Genomic DNA, 21263 nt, shown 5'->3' with positions numbered 1-21263 from the left:
AAAAAAATACACTTAACTTTATATTGCATGAAATTATGTATTTGGGAAAGTCAGCAACTCAGATTTTAATTGCAACTAAGAAATGTGGTCAATATATGGAAAATATACATGTGGTACCTTCTCTCTGTCTGTCTATCTGTAGGTAAAAATGTTTGTGAGAGAAAAATATTCCACTGTCAGCTAAAGAATAGTCTAATTACTAGTGGAGAAAAGTCTGTGGAAGAAGTGCAAAATTCTAGCCATTGACTAAAATAGAATCTGATATGGGCTATGCAAATAGAAAAAATACTACCTTTCTAGTGTTTCCAGCTAAAGAAAAGTAGTATGTTTATACTACTAATCTTTGAACTGATGCCATGAATGTCAGTTATTGATGTATTTTGTTTATTAGAAGAAAATATGTTTTGGTTTTTTTTCTGCAGGAAATTAGGAAGCATATTCACAAGCATGGAGAAAATCACAGCTGGCTGAAATCTAGACTTGCTGTTTTGACCTCCCTTTGTCCTGATTTGGAGGCCAAAGAGACAGAGGATGAGCTCTGTAAACTTTCCAGTGACTTCAAGAGACTTCTAGATTTGCTGGCTGAGGTACAGTATGACAGACACAAGAGCTCTCCACTTACAGTGCCACATGACATGACATCAGCCATGGCTTCACAAGCACAAGCTCCCTGCTGTGTTTTTTTAATTAAACTGCAAGCCTTCAGCAAGGAAAAATTAATTTGTACTCCATGGGTAGCAAAGCACTGAGACTACCAGGCAAAAAAAAAAAAAAAAAAACCAAAAAAAACCCCCAAAAGACATTATTCTATTGGATCTTTTCCCTTTGCAGAATTGGAAAGTATCACAGTAAATGGTTCTGCAAACAAAATGTCAATTTTTTGAGTTTTTTTAAATCAGTTCATAGTGAATGTTGTCAAAACCATGATGTGCATCAGCTAGTGGATATAAAATTTCAGTTTAATCATGATTTATTTATCTTTTATGCTGAAAAAAAAGCACTACTTTGGGGTTGTTTCTAGCCATTAAGGAAGTGTATCATGCCCTGAACTTTCAGAAAAAGGCTGCAAGTTCTCTGAAGTCTGAATGAAAAGGAGATAATGTAATTGCAGAAATCTTGGGAAATTTCTAACTCATAACAAGTAAAACCTCTCAAAAATTGAACCCTTGAGTTCTGTGGGCTCTCTGGGAACTTTCTGCTTCACTGTTTATACAGTTTCAATAAAAATCAGGTGAAACAGAGCATCTTGCACTTAAAAGGTGAAATAGACCCACTTAAAAGCAAAAAAGGAGTTCAGGAAAGAGAAAGAATTCAGACTTCAGGGTTTTACTGTTGATTTTAGTTCTTGTGGAGGGCTTATAGGGGTTTAAAATATATGGAATTCCTATGTATTTATTCAAAGTTCTCTAAACTTCTGTGGTGTGAAAGCTGTTTGGAAAGTTTGGGCAAGAGATGTAATTTCCACCTGACTGCAAAAAGCTTAAGTTACTGTCTTTTTTTATTTTTCGTTTTTTTGGGGGGGTGATTTTCGGAGTTAAATCACTTTTTTTTGTTTCCTCTAAAAGTCAGAATTAAATGTAAATTAATGGGAATAACTTAATGAGGATAATATAAGAAAATACTCGGTTTGAATCTAAAAGCATAATCTAAATGGCACTCTATATTATAGTTAAACTACTGATTCTTAGAAGTCAGAATACTATTTATAAAGCTTGTTAATCAGATGGATGGGACTGTTTAGGCAAGGACTGATACTGGGCATTGCCAGAGTTCAGCAGTAGTTTTGGAGACTAAAACCTAAATATTTATAAAACAGGAAATTAAATGGCTTGAATTCAAGTGACTCTCGTAAGTAAAAAAGGAAAGGAAAGGAACAGGAAAAAGAAAAGGAAAAGGATCTGGAATTGTTTATGATTAAAAGCCTAAAATACAGGAACTACATGAGGAACAGAGCCTGAGAGTCAGCTACATGTATTTAGCTGAAGCACATAAAGACCCTTCTGGTGTGTTTAATGGATAAACCTTTTTTTTTTATATAATATGTTGCAAGCTGAGACTGGATGTTGCAGCACATGCACATTGTGGTCCATAAAACCGGGCTAATTCAGCACTTCAATGAATTTGTGATTCACCAAAATGCTGCTCAAGACAGAGCAAATGGCAGCAAATTTTTTTTGTGTGTGTTGGGTAGTGCAGGTGTTTTGGAATCTGGGTCAGCCTGCAAGGATACGGGAGGAGAGTCTGTGTTTTCTAAGTGATCACCAGTAAGTAGCTGTCACAGCCATCACACAGGTAGCTGTTTGTCATGTGGCAGTGTAACAGGGAGTATGTTTGAACAAGGCAAAGGTCTCCCCAGTCACATTTTAAGTCTAAAAACACTTTTTCAGTGTAAAGTGAAAGGTGTCAAAAATGCTGGAGACAAAAATGGTTTAAGTATTAAAAAAATAACTGTATTTTTGAAAAGGTATTGAAAATATAAATGTACCCTTAAAATATAGATGTGTCTTTCAACATGAAATACTTAAAGTTATCTGTGATGTTAGATTGAAAATACCTTAGGTGCTGTTGGAGACTGTGTCCAGTACAAAGAAGAAGTTAAAAGTGCAATTGAAGAGTTGATCAACAACTCTAAAGAAGTTCAAGCAGAGGCTGAAAAGATCCTGGATACAGAAAGTTTATTACAAGCTCAGCAACTACTGCTTCATCATCAGGTAGGGCAACTACTCATGTCCATATCCAATTTTTTTCAAAAGACTAATTTATGTAATTTAAAAATTTTGTTACATCCATTAATATAAGACTTTATAGTTAAACTTGAAAGAGTTATAAAGGAAACAGGCCTATATGGCCTAGAATTGATTTCTTTTAGTGAAAAATGTTTTTAGTATCTCTTAAATGTTAATTGTCAAGTTTTATTTCACATGGGGTTTTGGGACACAAAACACTGAAAAACAAGCTTCATTCACTTTAAATTTTGGTTGAGTGGACTCTGCAGATATGTAGCCTCTCCCTATTTACCTTTTTATAGCTTAAGTTTCAGATTCAATCACGGTAAATTTAGCACAATTCTGGCTTTGGAAATTTCTCTATTCTAGCAGTTTGATGTGGCCCCAACTCTAAATATTGGAGGAGAGGTGTTGCCTTAGCCTCATTTCCTTCTCTGGATAACTATTTTTCTGTCAGATGGACCTCCATTCTGTAGGAGTAGAACAGGAGGTTTTTAATGCGCTGATAATGGATCAAAACTTGTATTGTAGTCTACAGGTGACAATAATAATCAGTGGTATAGCTGCATACAGCAAGAATCGTGGCTTTTAAGGCCAAATATGGGAAAATAACTTTTTGAGCTGCTCAAAGTTAATGAGAATAGGAATCATTTACTGCCAATGCTTGGGCATTATATAATTTTTTTTATATTAACATCTATTTTTGTGGAGTCAGACAGCTTAGTGTCTGACCAATCACTACTAAGTCTTACCTGTGTCTTATCTAAACTCTTTTGTGCTTATAAGCACTATTGTATGTGTTAGGGTTTGTATTCTTTCTTCAAGTGCTCTACATGCCTTATCCATTTTAGGGGAGGTAGTAGAAATAGTTAATTTCTCTTTGAGCTGTTTTTCTTGTAGTATGGAGTCTACCAAGGCAAAAACAGATTTTTGCACAGACCTGAAGGTACCCAGATTAGAAATGGGTTGTGAGTTTACCTAGCAACGCTGGCTGTGTCAGACATGTTATAAAGGAGAGAGGATGTATTCTCAGGAGTTTCTGATAGTGCTGCAAATTAAAAACACCTCCAGGACAGAGTTACACAACTTAGCCACACCCTGCTGCTCTCTAATAAAGCTGATATATTGCTTTGCTCAATCTGGGGCTCCAACCTGTGTGTCAGGAGTGCAGATCAGACGTGGATTCAGTCGTGAGGTATACATGCACCTGTGATTCCTGCTGTGGTTGCCCAACTGCTGCAGCTTCTGCTTTCTCAAATACACTTTGGATAAATGGCCACGTTTTCACTCTTTTTCTACATGCATATGCCACAAAAGGCAGCATTTGACATTTCGGAAGCTAGGGCGTGTATTTGATGAGTGTGAGACTCTCAAGAATACTTGCCCCAGTCTGTCCCTTTGTCTGTTCCTCTCATTGCATACCCCTGCAAAATCAGGAAGGGGCTGCATCGTTCCAGTTTCCCAAAAGGGCTAAAAAGTCTAATCATTCCTGTTGGATGAATCCTTTTAGCAAAGGACAAGGAGACTCCGTGCAAAAAGGCAAGATGTGCAAAAGCAGATTTCCCAAGCCAAGCGGCTGCAGATTGAAGGTGGACTGCCCAGCACAGTGCGAGAGGATTTACAAAAATTAGAGGGAACATTGGAGAACATGCAGCAGACTATGGAGAAACGGGAAGAGCAACTGCAGGTGGGTCTTTTGCTCTTGGAAATAAGACCTCATGCTTACTTCCTCATTTTCTTTTTTTTAAACTTAGTAAATCCCAGTTTTTTTAATATCAAAAAACTGAGCTCATTTTCTCACCTTTGATTCTTGGTCCTTGAGGTTTTCATGATCAGCACCTCTATGAAAAACTTGAAGCTGTATACCTCTTAAATAATAAAGAAATAGCATTCTAGCTAGAAGTGTTTAAAAGTCTGAGCTATTCAGTCATAATAGTTAACAGTTTTAAATAATTTATCTGTGAATTTATTTTTCAGTGTCTGTTTTCTAGTTACTAAATATGGCATTTCAGTGTCTGTTTTCTAGTTACTAAATATGGCATTGCACTTTAGTTGAGTGTCCTTAGGCTTGATATTAGGTTTATAACACCTGATGTGCAAATATAATCCTCACAACTACTGTGTGAAATACATGCTGTGATCCTAAATTTAAAGAAGGCAAGTCACGGGGAATTCAAATGGATTGCTTGAGCTTGTCTAACTAATCATGGACTAAACTAGGATTAGCATTTATAGCTTCTTGCATCCATATCTGATTTGCTCTTTACATGTTTCTGGGCAGAATGTTAATCCAAGCTATTCCGTGCAAAAGTTTAAAGTCACCAAAATTATTTCCCATGAGAGACAAGATGAGAGACACAATCAATAAACCTCAAATAACTTCTTAATATAAACACTAATTATTGAAACAAATTTTTTCTCTAAAAATTCCCATATGTAAATTCTTAATCTGTGCTTCAGTATCAAGAAAATAATGGTTTAAGCCATCATAGTTCTTGTTACTAGTAATTAAACGCTGTAGGTTAATCAAAATTCTACATTATTAGAAAAGAGCAAAGAGGTCCTTATGTGTGATTTTCCTGTGAGTAGGGATTTTCTTATAACATTTTACTGTAATTTATTTCATTAAAGAACTTGAAAATCCTTTTGATATTTTTTACTACTTGTCATGCGAAGTGTCTGCATGTACTACTTTAGATTTCTTACAGAACAATCAAATATAAGATTTAAATATTGCTGGCAGCTTAGAGAACAGTGTTTTTTTAGCACAGCTTAAGATGAATCAGCAAACATGCAAGAAAAAAGTTTTATTTGGTTTAGAAAAGTTTCATCTACTCACTGTTGAGTAGATGGCTTCTCAGGGAAAATTATTTTATTTTATGTCAAGACTTTCTCTTTTTTCCTTTTTCAGTAATGTACAGGGAAAATCTCATTTTCTCCCCTTTGATCTCCTTGTGTTCCTTTTTTGATTTTGTCTGTCTGTTTTTTAGGTCACAATAAATAAATGGGAGCAGTTTGAAAGGGACAAAGAAACAGTAGTAAAATATCTCAATCAAGCAAGCTCTGTACTTGAACGTATCTTAAACTTTAGCAGTTTAGAAAGCCTCTCCTCAGAACTGGATCAGACAAAGGTACTGACTGTGTGAAATGCAGGAACTCAGGTGACTTTCTTCCTTGCTTGTCAACATGGGCTGAGTGCATTGCCTTCAATCTTTGCATGGTTTCCCACTAATGTCAATGCAAATTGCATATACAGATCAGAAATTGCATAAACTTTCCCGAGGTAAAAAGTCATTTTGTGAAAAAAAACATGAAGGATTTCTCAAAGTCTGCATCTGAAGCATATGTATGAAAGTTAGTATTATTTTGAGGACTTCCCATTTTATGCTCAATAATCATCTGTGCTGGTAATCCAGTGTCGAGCACTTGCATGCCAACATTATTAGGGCGCACTTTGGCAAGGCTGTGTGGAATGTGGCAAATAGCACTCTTAGCCCTGAGGAAAAAAGGAGAGACGTCTACCCCATGGACAAGAGCCATAACATGCCATTTGTCCTTAGTAACACAGAATTATCCCAGCCCATTTTATTTACTACTACAGAAGTAATGATAGTGCTTGTTTTTCCTAAGTGCCACGGTTTACACACCGCTGTTAAGCTTTGATGAAGCCAATAATAAATTATACTTACCTTGATTATGGTCAGCATCAATTTTTCTAGTGTGTGGGTTTAATGTTTGTGACAGAAAATAATTGCTAAACAAAGTGAAAATACAAAATATGAGGTACTGCAAAATCCACTTGGTGAATGGCGGGATTGAAAAGTTAAGTAAAGATGTATAATATCTTCTGCAATGCAAAAATAAATTACTTGAAGTGCTATAGAAGAAACTTTGATTTTTTCAGTTAAAAATTTTTGCACCTACTGTATCCCTTGATAAATTTAATTCTGTCTAGCTTGCTCAAATGGACTTTTCTTAAATGTAACCTAAAATTAACTCCCTTCAGAGGTTGTTTTTATGTATTTACATATTCAGAATATACCTGTAGGACACGGGTACTTTTTTCCAATCATAAATGTTGAGGAAAAATACTTTTTGTGTGAATATATGAAACTCTATGGTGGTATTAATACATATTGCATCCTTACAGGAACTTTCTAAACAAACTGAAGCAATGGCAGTACAGGCTGAAAATTTGGTGAAGAATTCCTCTGAGATACAGCTTGGTTCAAAGAACAAGCAGTCCCTTCAGCATCAGGCAAAATCAATCCAAGAACAAGTGAAAAAAATGGAAGTTACTCTTGAAGAAGAGTATGTTCTTAACAAGTCCTAATATTTATTCTTCACTATAAGATTGTATCAGATTTCTAGACTACCTTGTCAGCATTTTGTGTTGTCTCATCAGCTCTGTCATTTACTGCTTTCTCTGGCATAGTAACCAAGCTATGGTACCAAATATGTCAAAAGAGTGTGTGCAAACTAACAAATGTTTTTCTTTTAATTATAAGTAGTTCATACAAGTTAGTTACATTTAACCTGTCACTTATCTTTAAGCCCCAGTCTTGTGAAGAAGGGATAACTGAGCTCATTCTTGAGGTACCGGACTCTTTATGAAAGAAAAATCTCAGAGTATTAGAGCAGCACATTTACCACATTTGCCTCACTTTTCAGTATTCCACTTTCTCTATAGGAGTGTCAAAAAGTGCCTTCATTTTAGCTGAATGCCCATTTTGTATTTCATGGGCAATATCAAAAGCTGCTTCTGCTGCCAAAAAAAAGCAAAGGCTTTTTCCAGATTTTGTTTAAAAATGAAAGGTTGAAACTCCAAGGAAAGCTTGATAAATATTTGTAGCTTTTTTGTATTTGAAAAAAATTCTTCACTTCTCTCAAGTGAGTAATTCAGTTCCTGAACTTGTTACTGAAATTCAGAATTCTCATTTTATCCCTATACAGATACATTTGTATGTATGAAATGAGTATTTTTGCATACACCAGATCTGATACACAAGTCATAGATACCTGCCATTTATACTTTGTCTTACTGGAATTACTCCCTTGAATAATTTGCTGCGTAAGATTAGGAAGTTACCATCACCTCAAACAGAGTATGAGCAAAGGGCAATACCCAAATAACTGGGGTGTTTTTCCTCATAATGACCACTGTCATGCTAATTTGATTTTTAATTTAGTGTCACTTTCTTCTTGGTGTGAAAGAACAGCTATAAACCAGAAAAACTAGCCTGTGCAGCAAATGGTGGTCTGACCATTTGTGTAATGCTTTCTCCAACATGAAGAGCTAGAGTGATTTACAGTCAAATTCCACTATCTTTTACTAAATACTTTACACCTTTTCTCCACTGTAAGAGAGAAAACTAGTGTGATTTTTCAGAAGGGTAAGAAATTTACCCTTCCAGCAATGAATATTTGCTTTTTTGATAAAGTAATTTATTTTTAAATAAAAGTCATCATTGATAATACCCTTTCAGTGTAGATATGAAATAGGTTTTAGTTGAATGTATGGATTGTACAGAATGACTGTGGTAGAGTGACACATAATAAAAAGCTAAATACCTTCTGTAAAAGGTGCAAGTACAACTATCTATAGGGAATCTACATAACTCATAGTAAGTATGTAAGAGTTATGACTTGCATCATAAATAAAAATCTTGGCCAAGTAATTTAAAGTGAAGTTATTGCAAACTCCTAAGTTAGGTAGTGTGCCAGGGAACAGAAAAGAAGAGGAAAGTTTGGGCAGCTCTCCACAGTCAGCTACTGTAACAGCTTAGCCCATCTGTCTTCCAAGGCGATCATGCAGAGCTGTGCAGTGTGTTTGGGGTTTTATTCTTTACAGTCTGTGGCTTTCTGAAAGAAACTCCAAAAATGCATGCAACAGCAGTTGTGCCACTGATTTGGTCCCTGGATTCTGATTTCCAGCTGTATTTTCATGAGCTGAACTTGAATGAAATATTTTTGCACATTGTTTTCCTACAAATAACTTGAATTTGCATACACTCTTATCAGTAAATGGCTGTTGACATTTTTTTTTTTTAAATAAATAAGAAAAAATAAAAAGGCCACCTTTTACATTTTTAGGCTACATCTTTTCTTAAAGATTCCTCTAGCTTTAATGAGGGGGGGAAAGTTAAGAACTTTTTACCGTGGAATGGTTTTTAGGCTATATTTAGAAGGAAAATGTATTTTGAAATTTTGTAATATTCAAACTTTTATGATGAAACTTTAATATTTTCAGTGAAATCGAAAATGTGTGTTTTGCAAGCTGTGTGCAGGGCCTATATTAGGACTGGTTTCAATTACTTGAAAGGAACAGAAACTTGTATACTGGAAGTTAATGCTGTTAGGCCTTGTATAATGGCCTTGTTACTTGTGACAAAAAAATAGGTGCTTTGTTTGCAATCCTGGACATAGAAAAATCAGTCATAATTTGTCTCTGTTTAACATACCTATAATGTAAAACTACTAACTCTGAGGGATTTGAGTCACTTTTGTTGTTGATTCTTTGGCGTGATAGGAGATCATTGCCACAGCACACATGAACTTCCTATAAGAGGTGGAGATTGCTGTTATGAAAAAGCAAGATCAATAAAGCAGTCAAGCATTGGTGACTGTGTGTATGTCCATATTTCACTGGTTTTAATCATTCTGGCCTAGGGACTAAATTATGAACATCTATGCACTCAGTTATCTAAATATTTAGATTTCTGATCTAATCATCATTCCATATTATTTCATAGAAATTTCATCCTGTTGATGTTGCTTTTCCTTTCTCTTCCCACTATGGTGAAATTCTTGTACAGCTGATTAATAAAGCTGTACTTTCTTTTACCTCTTAATTCCCCTCTATTGCTAGTGCACTTTTTTGACTTTTGGTGCATGGTTTAATAGAGAACCCTGTTTGAATTTAGATGCACAAGTTGATCCTCTAAAATGAGAACTTTTTAAAATTACCCTCATGTAGATTGAATAAGTTCCATTTTTATTTTAGCAAGAATATGGGCAGCTTCATTATATTAAACTGTTTATTCTCTCTAATTGATTTGGTTAATTTTAGTATTAAAAGCATGGAAATGGTGAAAAACAAGTGGGATCATTTTGGCAATAATTTTGAAGCTCTGTCCAACTGGATAGCTGAACAAGAAAAAGAACTGGAAACTTTGGAAACATCATCATCTTCTTTGGACATACAGATCAGCCAAATCAAGGTGATTAGTTCTTGTTATGTTTAGAATTAAAAGCCCATTTAGCCGTTATTTTGCCAGAGGCCAAATGAGAAAAGAGACATTGTACATGTTTCAAAAGTACCACGAGGAAATGATGGTACATTTTATACATGAATATACAAAGCAGTAAGGTCTTATATAAACTAAAGGAAAATTCTTACAGGCTGCCTTCTCTTTTAGTGTTTACATATATGAAGTCTTTGTGTGTATGGTTAAAAACATAATTTATATCCTTCTTATACTTTGAGTAATCTCAACAAAATAGCTACATAAAAACAAGTTGGGTTGGTTTGTTTTTTTTAACATACAACAACTAGTGGCTATAGAACTTGATTTTAATCTTGCAAGCTAAAGTTATAACTTGATTTATGTATCTTTTATGCTGAATTAATAAAGAAACTATTGCTCTTGCTAGCTTGAAAACCTATATAAAATTTACTGTGATTGTATTTCCAATGTCTTCAGTTCCATGTACATTCCTGTAGTTACACCGTGGTTTAGTTTCAAATTGCTGACTGAGGTGCATATTGTCTCCAAGCATTTAATCTCAAGGGCTGACTTTGTATCCTTCCACAAATGGAAATGTACCTTCTCTGGAATGGCGTGTTTCTAAGGATGCAGAATTTTTCACTAGGCAGTACACATTGCCATTTTCTTTTTTTCTGTGACCTACTTGTTCTTCAGGAGGTGTGCAGCTGCTTCCAGACCAGCTTGACACTATTTCCAAAGGTTCCTATTAGGCACTTGTTTCATGTGACAGAAAGATTTTATCAACAGATCATCCTGTTCTTAATTTGTTCGCAACTTTACGAAGACTAAATAAATAAAATCTCTTGATTTCATAATTGAATAACAAAACAATGTTTGAATCCTTGTTTCATTACCAGAGCAATTCAAAAACAGTTTCCTTATGAAATAGTATGTATGCACTTATTCCATTGGCATATATTACACTGTTGTCCTGCTTTTCAATAATTAGTGGATAGGATTCCAGTGTTTAAGATAGAAAATAAGTGCATCAAATGATGCTAATAATTGCATTGCAGTGTGTCAGTTCTTGTCTGTGTAAATGGAGCCTTAAGTCCTATTAGCCTACTCCAACCCAGTTCCCTGAAAGGTTGTTCCTTACTGTAGATACAGATAAGCAGTGATTTTTACACTGCATTGAAATTTTCTGAAAATTCCATCATAATTCTTACACATATAAGCACCATGGTCAGCAGATGATGTCTATGACCACCTGAGTGAACAGACATAAACCAGAAAAATCCTCCACACAAGGCATAGGGTACATCATTGTACCTCAGGTGAACTAACGATCTTTATGAGCTGTGATATATGAAACATGTCATTTCACCTCCAATGCATGGACATAGCTGGAGATCTGCTTCAGCAGCATGGCTTTGTGCCTGATTTTGAAAAGTTTATGTTTTGTTTTCAGTTTCCTGATGAGCTACTCTGTTTCACAACACTAATCAGCATATTCAGCATATAATTTCTACTATACTACATTAGTAAGGAACATTTCAACATAGGGCAAATTACAAAAAAAAAAAAATAGTGTGCTCCTTGACACCTTAGGCTGACCAGATAAAAAGCCTGGGGTCAGCTGAAAGCAATCATCCTACACAGTAGTGGTAATATTCTGCTTTTGGTGACGCTGATTGCAAAGGCCCAGTGACTTCAGCAGAGCCAGATTTTCACCTACACATTTCTCTGAAATTCCTGGTGGAACAAAATGACAGTTATCACAAGTAGTTACCATTGGTGGCAGACTCAGTGCAAGTTTGAAAGCCTCAATTATCCACCTTCTTTTATGTAACTGAGTGAATTTAACAGAATAGTGTGGGAGTGAGAAAGCACTGCCTCATTTGTATCTGCTGCATTGTTAGATAATTTCAGCTTCAGGGCTGCAAATCCAGTATTTTTCCTCAGCAACACGTTCTCGTGCAAAAAAAAAAAAAAAGATATTTTATAATCCAAATTAATTCAGAATATATTGCATAAAGAGAAACTATAAATTCTTATAGCAGCGCATTTTTTTTCTTGACAGTCACCCTGCTAATTTTTGACTGAATGTTGCAGAAAACCTCTCCTGAGCTTTATAATGGCTTTATAAGAAAGAGACCATATTTTTATCACTATTGTATTAAAAGTTGGGCACTACCTGAGATTTGAGAGTGCATTTTCAAGAAAGTTTTTGGTTGCTTTCATGTATATACATATTCTAACATTTATTTTATCTGAGAATGCTATTGCCTACTTCAATTACAAAGAACTCACTTTGATCTTTCAAATCTCTCCCAATGGGTGTTTTGAGAGCTCCATGGACATGATACATCAGGAATAATTAAAAAAAAAAAAGAAAAAAGAAACAAACCAAAAACAACTGTTGTGAAAAAAAAGCTTAATTCCAAGTCCATTGTTGTCAACTGAATAAATAGCCACTGAATGAGAAACACTATAAGTTTCATTTTTGGATGATGTAGCTGCCAAGTTTGCCTCTAATTTGTAATAAGACAAGTACAAAATGATAGGAGACAGTTGCTGTCATGCAGCTGCTGAAATGTAAAGCCAGTGCAAGTTTGTCTTTATGCATTTACTAATTGAGGTACAGGACAGATAAAAAATTGCCAAAAACCATTAAAACCCTTGTTTCATGGTTTCCTATTTATATTGCAATGTGGTTCTTTATTTAATCTTCTGCCTAAGGGCACACTCACCCTAACTTATGATCTAATTAAATTTATCCTTTATTATGCTGTAGTATTTTAAATTAGAAAAGAAAAACCATCTCTACTGCTTTGTAATCATGGCATGTTTTATTTAGTAAGTGCTTGAAAACCTGTTAAACATAACTAACCAACTGTTAGGGTTCAGCTCCTTTACAATACTTTTTCAGTGACACAGTCATGTTTTTCCATCTTCTGTTTATTTTTAATCTTAAAGAGAATGGTGTACTACTTTCCTGTGACATAAGAGATGCAAAATATGAACCATCATGTCTGCTTGAAAATATGCACCTCAGCCAATTCTAATTGCTCTTCATGCACACTGGTTCTAGGGCAGCCTGTATTTTAAACCTTTGCCAGAGATAGTTTCAAAAAGAAAATGGGTATATTAAAGATATTATAGAGGGGTATTATAAAGGGTATATTAAAGACTTTGGTAACTAGTTATTTCAAGTGGTCAATGAACTCTCCTCTTATGTCACTTTTTGATGAAGGATGTTTGTAGCATTGAGGAAAAAAGGAATGGGAAAATATTTTTTTAATAATTACACATTTATTTTGAATCTTTTTGCTATTGCTTTATATTTTAGGTTATTAATAAAGAGATAGATGGTAAAATAACTGGAATCTCAAACCTAGAAGAGGAAGCCAAGGCTTTTTCCCAGTTTGTTACCTCTGGAGAACGTGCACATATTAAAGCCAAACTGACTCAGGTCAAAAGGTATTGGGAAGAACTAAGAGATCATGCACAGAGACTGGAAGGAACAATCACAGGGAATGCATCAGCACAGCAGAAATATGAAGAAAGTCTTAAACAGGTAGATTATGAAAAATTTAATGGATTGTTTAAAGCAATTTATGGAATTACTCTATATTTTTCTAAAATTGACTATAAAATGCATATTATAACAGGATGGACTAAAATAAGTAAGTGGATTTGTAAGGTAATTGCAAGACGTAGATACATAAATTTGTGCTTTGAATTACCTAAAAAGCAGCCTCAGAAACGCAGTAAAATATACACACTTTATATACATTAAAATTATGTTGTCTTCTTGCAAACCTATGTGATTCTCCTGGATATTGCGCTATTGAACCACATCCATTCTTCTTATAAACACTTTTAACTTAATTCTTTGGTTGACAGAAGGTTGTAAAGAAAATAATTTAAATAATATTATTGCCCCAGCTGGGAGGAACTGAGCACTGTTAGTATCTTTTAACTTCAAAAGGCATTCAGCACTACAAAGGCTTAGGATATAAATTTCTCTTAGCAGCAAACATTTAAAATATGTTATTTAAAGAATCACTTATGTAATTCCTGCTGGTTTTAACTTCTGTTTTGCCTTTGTTTTTTTTATAGGTGCAGCAGTCAGTGTCTGAATTTGAAGCTAAGCTAGCTGAGCCTCTCACATCGTGCTCTTCAGCAGCAGCAACATACGCAGCCCTGCAGGACTGCACGGTGAGCGGGCGGCCAGCTGTCCCAGGCGCTGAGCCCAGGGACACGGTGTCACACTGACCTCCTTACAGAAATGCCAGTAAACCCCAGACCCAGGGGCTGCCTGATGCCACACAGCTCAGGGCAAAGGCAGAAGGAGGCAAGGACTGCCTGTCACCATTTCAGACAGGATTAGAAAGTTTCTTCCCCAATCTAGTGGGAAAAAGCCTAAAAGTACCACCTAATCCTTCAGGTTATTAGTTTTAGCTTTATGCATCTAAAACATTATGAAAAACAGGAGATAAGAAACAAGTCTGTTAGATATTTTTCCTCTGAGGTTTTCATGAAACTTGGATTTTAGTATAGGTATTCTGTGATTAAAGAAAAGGTATCCTTGGAAGAAGTTTTTCTTGGGCAATGAAGAGACTGGACAGAGTTTCAATTTAGAAACTTTTATCTGTGATGCTAGCAATCCATGGTTATTTGGATATTTGGTTCAGTCCATTACAAAAGGAAAACAAGGATTGGTATTCAAGCTACAAATAATCCCATCTCAGGGAATTTGGTGTAGTATTTTTTTTTGTAAGTTCTGATATATTTTTTCAACAAAAATCATAGCCCTTCTTTCTAAGAAAAAATTACAAAAAATTTTAGTCATATTGTTGTTGCAATAAAATGCATATAATATCTTCTGAACTTAGTGATTGATAACGGCTTACAAAGACTGTTTTCAGGGTGGACCTGACCTTTCTGCTTCAAAAAATCTTGATACTAGTTGAGGAAAAATATTTTGCATATGGGGAATTTATTTAGACAGCACTTGTAATCACCATTTTTATTGACTTTTAAACATTATGAATATGCTGAGTATGCTGTTAGAAGTTCTTTTCTTCTTTAGGGGATCATGATGATTAAATACCTTGGTGTGAAATTATCAGCAGATAATTAACATTTCCTCCTGTATATGATTTCTTGTAATTATAAAAATTACTATTGTTACTATTGCACACCTGTGAGCTGGAACTTTCGTGATCTTAAATCGGTTTCATTTTGTGATTTTCTAACTCACTGTTCTACATTTCAATCATTTTTATATGGACAAGTTTCCCAGCTTTCTAGAAACAGCAACACAGGAAAATGTAGCTAACATTAGATGTCATTTCTATGAAAAGGACCTTTAGCTAATGCTGCCAGAAGTTCCAAGTAACTCTTCCCTACTTCTCCCATGCCATGACATGGCTGCAAGTCTAGCAGTCCTCACCTATTGGAGTGAGGTTTTGAGTTTACTCTGTATAAACGACAGCAACTCTTCAACTGGCGTGAGGGAATCTCAAGCTTTTTCCTGAATTTGGAGCTTTTCCTACATGGATGATGCTGTGTCAAATGTCCATTCAGGAGCTCTGACTCTTCTTTGGCAGAGTTTTTCCCCTTTAGCACTGTTTCTAGGGAAGTCTTTAGCCACTACAGTCTAGTTCATTGGTATGCTGGGAACACGTGTACCTAGGGTGGACCCGAGCGATATCTAAGCTATGAAGTGACTTCATGATCTGATGGATGTAGCATTGCTTCAAACTTATGAGTAGAACTAGAGAATTTTTCCCACCTTTGTTACCATAACTCAATGTTACCATTACGTTGTTTATGTATGTAAATTCTGTTTCTTTTACGTGTTCACTAGGACCTTTGTCATACTGTGGAAAAACTGAGCAGCCCTCTGGCCTCTCTCTCAGCCGGTGTCCGAAAGGTGGCCAACAAAGAAAAAGCTGCTCAAAAGGTCACAGCATTACAGCAGAAATATGAAAAAGTGCTGGAAAGTGCTAAGGAGAAACAGAACTTATTAGAGAATCTTTTGGTTCAGTGGCAGAAGTGAGTAAACTCCCACATCTGTTGTGATGGACACAGAGACCTTCGTGGGCTCAGTGTGTGAGACTGAGGATGACTTGGTAACTCTAGATTGTGATTTTGCTAGACAGGAGAAGGAGCTGTCTGCCTTCCTGGCCTGGTTGGAGGGGTGTGAAGCTGCGGGCAGGCCTGCAGAGCCGTATGTTTCTGCTGACAGAATTAAGCTGGAAGGTGAACTGCTGGCACTGCAGGTACGTTTCAAATGAAATATTGTCCTTCTGCATTTTCCTGTGTATTTCTGTGTCTTTTAAAGGAAGGAATTGCTCAGTTATAGTCTGGCAAGTCAATTGATTCTGGGCTTTGCAAATCTCCTAGGAGGTATTACATTATCACTTGATGTTTTGCAATGACTTTACTATTACCTTTACCTATAATATGCCAGCTAAAGAAAAAAGAAAGAAGGTGCCTTAGTATATCCTATTATCTATCAAGGAAGGGCAACAGTCTGCTTGTTAGAAGATCCTTTCTCTAGGGAAATCCTTTATTAGGCAATACTTATTTTCTTCTTTTTGCATGTGAGGAAAGGTTCTCAGATGAAAAAATGCTTGAAGGTTTTGAAATCGCGATGGAAGTCTGGTTCTGATTATTTTTTTCAAACACAAGACTTTCATCCTATTCTAAATTACGCCTTCCCTTTGAATTTTTGCCATTTGTTTTTACATTAATATGAAGCAGTTGGCCAAATGTAACATCTTTTATACCTTCTTCCTTGAAGACAAGTAGAAAAGGAAAATTAATTGAGAGTTTGGGGTTTTTTGTTGCTGTTGTTGAGTGTTTTTTTTTGTTTGGGGATTAGTTTTCTCTTTGGTTGCTTGTTATTGGGGTTTTTGTTTGTTTTTTTGGGCATTTGTTTGGTTGGTTGGTTTGCTTTTTTAGTGTTTTGCTTTGTTTGAGCCAGTTTGCAACATTTCCTCACAATTCTCTCGCTGCACACAAAATCTCTTTAAAAACGTTTGTCAGTTTTAGCCACTGCCATCATACAATAAAGCTGTATGGAAAAGTCATACTTTGTCCTGAAGGAGAGAAAAATACTAACTTTGATGAATCCCTACTGAATTTAGCTGTCTGAGAGGTGTTGAGTACCTGCTTGTCCTAATAGGCCTCAATTCCTCCAAGGATTTGCCTTTGCTCACTCACTTGACTCAAAGTACTGTACTGGAAATCTGTAGCTGTTTTTTTATTAGTTCTTGTTATTTTGCATAGTATGGTGCCATACTTAAACTCAAACCTTTTCAATCCATTGTTTTCCCAGGATTTGCGAGCAGATATTGAGTCCCACACTTGTGTCTATGAAAGTCTTTTACAGTTAAATGAGTCATTGTTTCCAACAGCTTCAAAGCAATGTGTGAAAACAATAAAAGAAAAATTAAAAGAGCTGGATGAAAGGTGGAAAGCTTTGCCACAAATTGTTGATAAAAGGTTTGTGCCTCAGAGTGTTTTTTACTTGTTAAAGTAACCAATATCGGAATGAGGAAGCCCAATCCCAAATCGTGGTTTTTTACAGTATTGTCATTATGAAGACAAAGGTTTTAGATCAATACCAATCCCTGAACTCCCAGGAATGGGGGGTGGAGAATCCCACACATTTATGATGCCATTTTTTTGACATACACTCCCCCTATTTTATTTTTTTTTTTTTGCTAGAAGAGACTCTTTGAAGGGGTGTGGGGCAGGAAATGAAGGCAATGTTGCATTTCCTCAGTTCCAATTTCCCAATTCCAAATTCTCCAATAATCTGTTTCAGTTATATGCTTTATTTTATGCAAAGCCACACTATTGTAGTTTTAAGCTCACTTTGAAATTCTAATTTGCCATAAATACTACAAATGTTCAGTTGTTAGGCTGCTGGCTCATGTTAAGCTCAGAAAAACTGTTGCCTTTATTTCAAAATATATGTTATCATATATTTAGATTTCCGTTCTTTCCATGATGAACACACATATTTAACCATTTGTAATCTAGCTTAAATAGATCCTGATCAGTGCCATAATCTTCTAGGTGCTTTGTCAATATGATTGTTTAACAATATAATGAAAATTATATATGTTGAAAATTAGATAGAGAAATTTCTAAGGGAAATGGCAAGGTTTTTTCTAAGGTCAAGTTTTGGAATTGGTACTTAGGTACTTAGTTCTGCTGAGTACTCCTCTGGACAGATTCTTCTTTTGAATTGTGTTCTTCTGATCAGACTTTACCCTTTCCTAATTCAGTGGCAGTTGAATATGAAATTCCTCACCCCCAGCCTAAATTCATTCATTAATTCAGAGTTTCAGATGATAGGCAAGAATTGCTATGACTGAAAATCAAAGTTTAGCTTCCATCAATAACATTGTCTTTGCTGGGATTACACTCATAAAACAAATTTGAAAAACATACCTTGGTTTTTTTGGGGGCATCTCTAACAGTTGATATGAATAAAAGAGTAGAAACAGGAAAGATCCAAAAGTGTTTTCAAATGTTATCTTATTCCCCAGAATTAGAAAATCAATATGGCAAACTAAAGTAACTTTTCCTACTGTCCTTCCATCTGGCATTGATTTTAATGCTGACCAGTCAGCCGTGGGTTTGATTACGGGAAGTGATTAAATTGCATCAAGTGCTTTCATATTTACATCTGACATTCTGTAGGATCAACTTCCTTCAATCACTTGTTGCTGAGCATGGGCAGTTTGATGAGCTCCTGCTCAGGTTTTCAGACTGGATTAAGCAATTTCTTGCTGAACTACAAGCCACTTCAGAGATAAGCACAGCTGATCAACAACTAGCTGCATCTCACATTAAGGTAAACTTCTGGATGTAAATATTAAAGATGGAGAAATTGTACAGTACATTTGGCTAAATACTCATCTGAAACTCGCCAGTAATTTGTTTGTTTGAAAACCAGTATGCTGTTGCAGTCACATACAGACTTGTTATTTCACAGTTTAAAAGCAAAATTGTAACACTGAACTGAAAACTTTTTTCCTTTTTTCCTACTGAAAACCCCTCAGTAATACTTGTTTTGCTCATAAGTTTAGTACTAAAATGTTTCCCGAGCTCTTGATTTGAAGAAGAAGCTCAGCTCTATGTTCTTTCTTTCCCATAGAATCACTCAATGGAAGTTGAAAGTAAGAAACAGGAGTTACAAATTCTGAAGGAGCTTGTAGAGAAATTGGGTTCTTTCAGCAGCCCAGAGGACCAGCAGACATTGCAGGGAAAGACTGAAGATTGCTTTCAGATCTTCCAAGAGGCAAGTCAGATAACTAGCCAAAGACAGGAGGCCCTGGATCAGTTGCGAATGTTCCTGGATCTCCATAGTGCTGTATCAGGAGTGCTCCACCAGCTGAGGCAGACAGTGGAGAAAACAGGAAATATGGATAAAGCTAAATCTGAGTTGCTGGAGAAGGAACTCAGTGGTGTTATTAAGGATCTTAACAAGTTGGAGTCTGATGCTATCAGTTTGGATGGTTCCCTTACTAAGGCTCAATATCATCTGAAACACAGCATTTCTGGGCAGAGGACCTCCTGCAGGGCTATGGTGGATAACCTGGGTGTGGAACTGGAGGCAGTTCAAAACCTGCTGGGAACCAAACAAAGTGAGGCAGAAGCTCTTGGAGCCTTGCAAAGATCTTTCATGGAGCATAAAGAACAGTTGCTGAAGAGCATTGAAGACACTGAAGAAAAGGCTGACAAGGAGGGCCTGAAGGAGACAACACTACAAGCTCTGCAGCAAAGGTAAAACCACTGGCAATTCCACACTTGATTGCAAACTCTAGACCTTTTATGATTCAATGGAGGCATGTGTGGGTTTTCTACCTGGGTACTCTATTTCTTGCCAAGCATGTGTATCTTAATACAACTTAATAAAATGTTGTAAATAAGTGAACTATTTGGATGCACAAAACACTAAGCAAGTTCTGCTAATCTTTGATATTGAAAGAACAGTATTGAAAGCCTACATTTCAAAAATATATTATGTCATTATGAATCTAAGATCCAAACAGCTATTAGAAATCCCATATAACATAACTATCTCTACCTTGCAGAACTGAAGATTGTACATGGGATGATGGAATTAAAAACACTTATTGTAATAAAGTATTAATCTAAATATCTGAGTATATTTCCAGGTGACTGCTTGAGGGTATCTATATGATTTTATAGAAGTATATGTATCAGAAAAATTGCAGTCTGATATCAGTCCTAGTAAAAAAAACCCCTCCAAATATTGTAGGAAATATTAGAAAAAGGGAGTTTTGTGCACAGTAACACTAAGAACAACTGTTTCATTCTTTCTTTCTCCTCTCTCTTGCAAAAAAAAAAAAAAAAAAAAAAGTGAAAATAAGTAAATTTGAAACTGGTCTTTTAACGGTCTTTTAACTTGCAGATTGAGGGTCTTTAACCAGTTGGATGAAGAATTGAATTCTCACCAGCATGAACTCCAGTGGCTCATGGACAAAGCAAAACAAATAGCCCAAAAAGATATCACACTTGCTCCTGAGAGTGACAAAGAGATAAATCGCTTAGAATCTCTGTGGAAGGATACCAAGAAAGCTATACAAGAAAAGTAAGTAGATCTTTAGCTTAAGCTAAGAAAGGAGAAGATAGGGAAAGAGACACAGTTAATACATGTAATATCTTCTTGCTATATTAGTTACAGGCGACAGAGCTTGTAGGTTAAATACTTAGTAGAAGATGGAAACACACTGTTAACAAGAATATTTGTACCATTTGTACTTATACTATTAATAAGGCCACAAACAGGTTCTCAGTACAGTATGACAGATATACATTTTATTACATACATGCTATATTACATGCTATTGTTTTCTGAAAGGTAAGAATTCTCCACTGAGTTTTTGCTGTCACTCTAGCTGGCACATGTTCTCCTAGCACAAATTTTCATTCCCTATTGGTTATGTGTTTCTGACAGTTCTATATTAGTGGTCCTAGATGATTTTTTTTAAAGCATTTCTATCTGCCCTAGGGGATGGGTTTATAATAATCATTAGTGTGTAATCTGTTACAGTGTTTGTATATGACACGTGATCAGATGATCAGTTTTATCAGTTTTATCAATGAAAGATGATAATGAAAGAAGCTAAAGAAACCAGAGAAAGTTTTATCATACCCCTTTCTTTATCTTAAGTGCCTCATGATTAACTTTAAAGAAAAGTATTTTCTCTCTCATATATACACAATTTTAGACCCTCTTGAACTTGCTTATTTTGGAGAGCTCTTTGGAGCA

The 21263-nt window shown here is 35.6% G+C and overlaps 1 protein-coding gene across 3 annotated transcripts in view; it reads left to right on the top strand.

The window, feature by feature from the left end:
- Positions 1-21263, top strand: part of SYNE1 (spectrin repeat containing nuclear envelope protein 1) — a 289742-nt gene that overhangs the window by 101312 nt on the left and 167167 nt on the right. For all 3 annotated transcript variants that reach the window (XM_041424009.1, XM_041424008.1, XM_041424007.1), the window contains exons 27-40: positions 423-587; positions 2544-2711; positions 4237-4413; positions 5717-5857; positions 6877-7037; positions 9796-9946; positions 13287-13514; positions 14060-14158; positions 15813-16000; positions 16104-16227; positions 17289-17455; positions 18665-18818; positions 19122-19750; positions 20403-20582. In XM_041424009.1, the coding sequence (XP_041279943.1) occupies positions 423-587; positions 2544-2711; positions 4237-4413; positions 5717-5857; positions 6877-7037; positions 9796-9946; positions 13287-13514; positions 14060-14158; positions 15813-16000; positions 16104-16227; positions 17289-17455; positions 18665-18818; positions 19122-19750; positions 20403-20582 (2732 nt within the window). The remainder of the gene's footprint in view (positions 1-422; positions 588-2543; positions 2712-4236; positions 4414-5716; positions 5858-6876; positions 7038-9795; positions 9947-13286; positions 13515-14059; positions 14159-15812; positions 16001-16103; positions 16228-17288; positions 17456-18664; positions 18819-19121; positions 19751-20402; positions 20583-21263) is intronic.

Source organism: Onychostruthus taczanowskii, unplaced genomic scaffold (genome assembly GCF_017590055.1).
Source record: "Onychostruthus taczanowskii isolate IOZ18803 unplaced genomic scaffold, ASM1759005v1 scaffold8, whole genome shotgun sequence".
Taxonomy (NCBI): domain Eukaryota; kingdom Metazoa; phylum Chordata; class Aves; order Passeriformes; family Passeridae; genus Onychostruthus; species Onychostruthus taczanowskii.
Note: the sequence above shows the minus strand (reverse complement) of the source record. Positions and strands in the feature narration are given on the sequence as shown.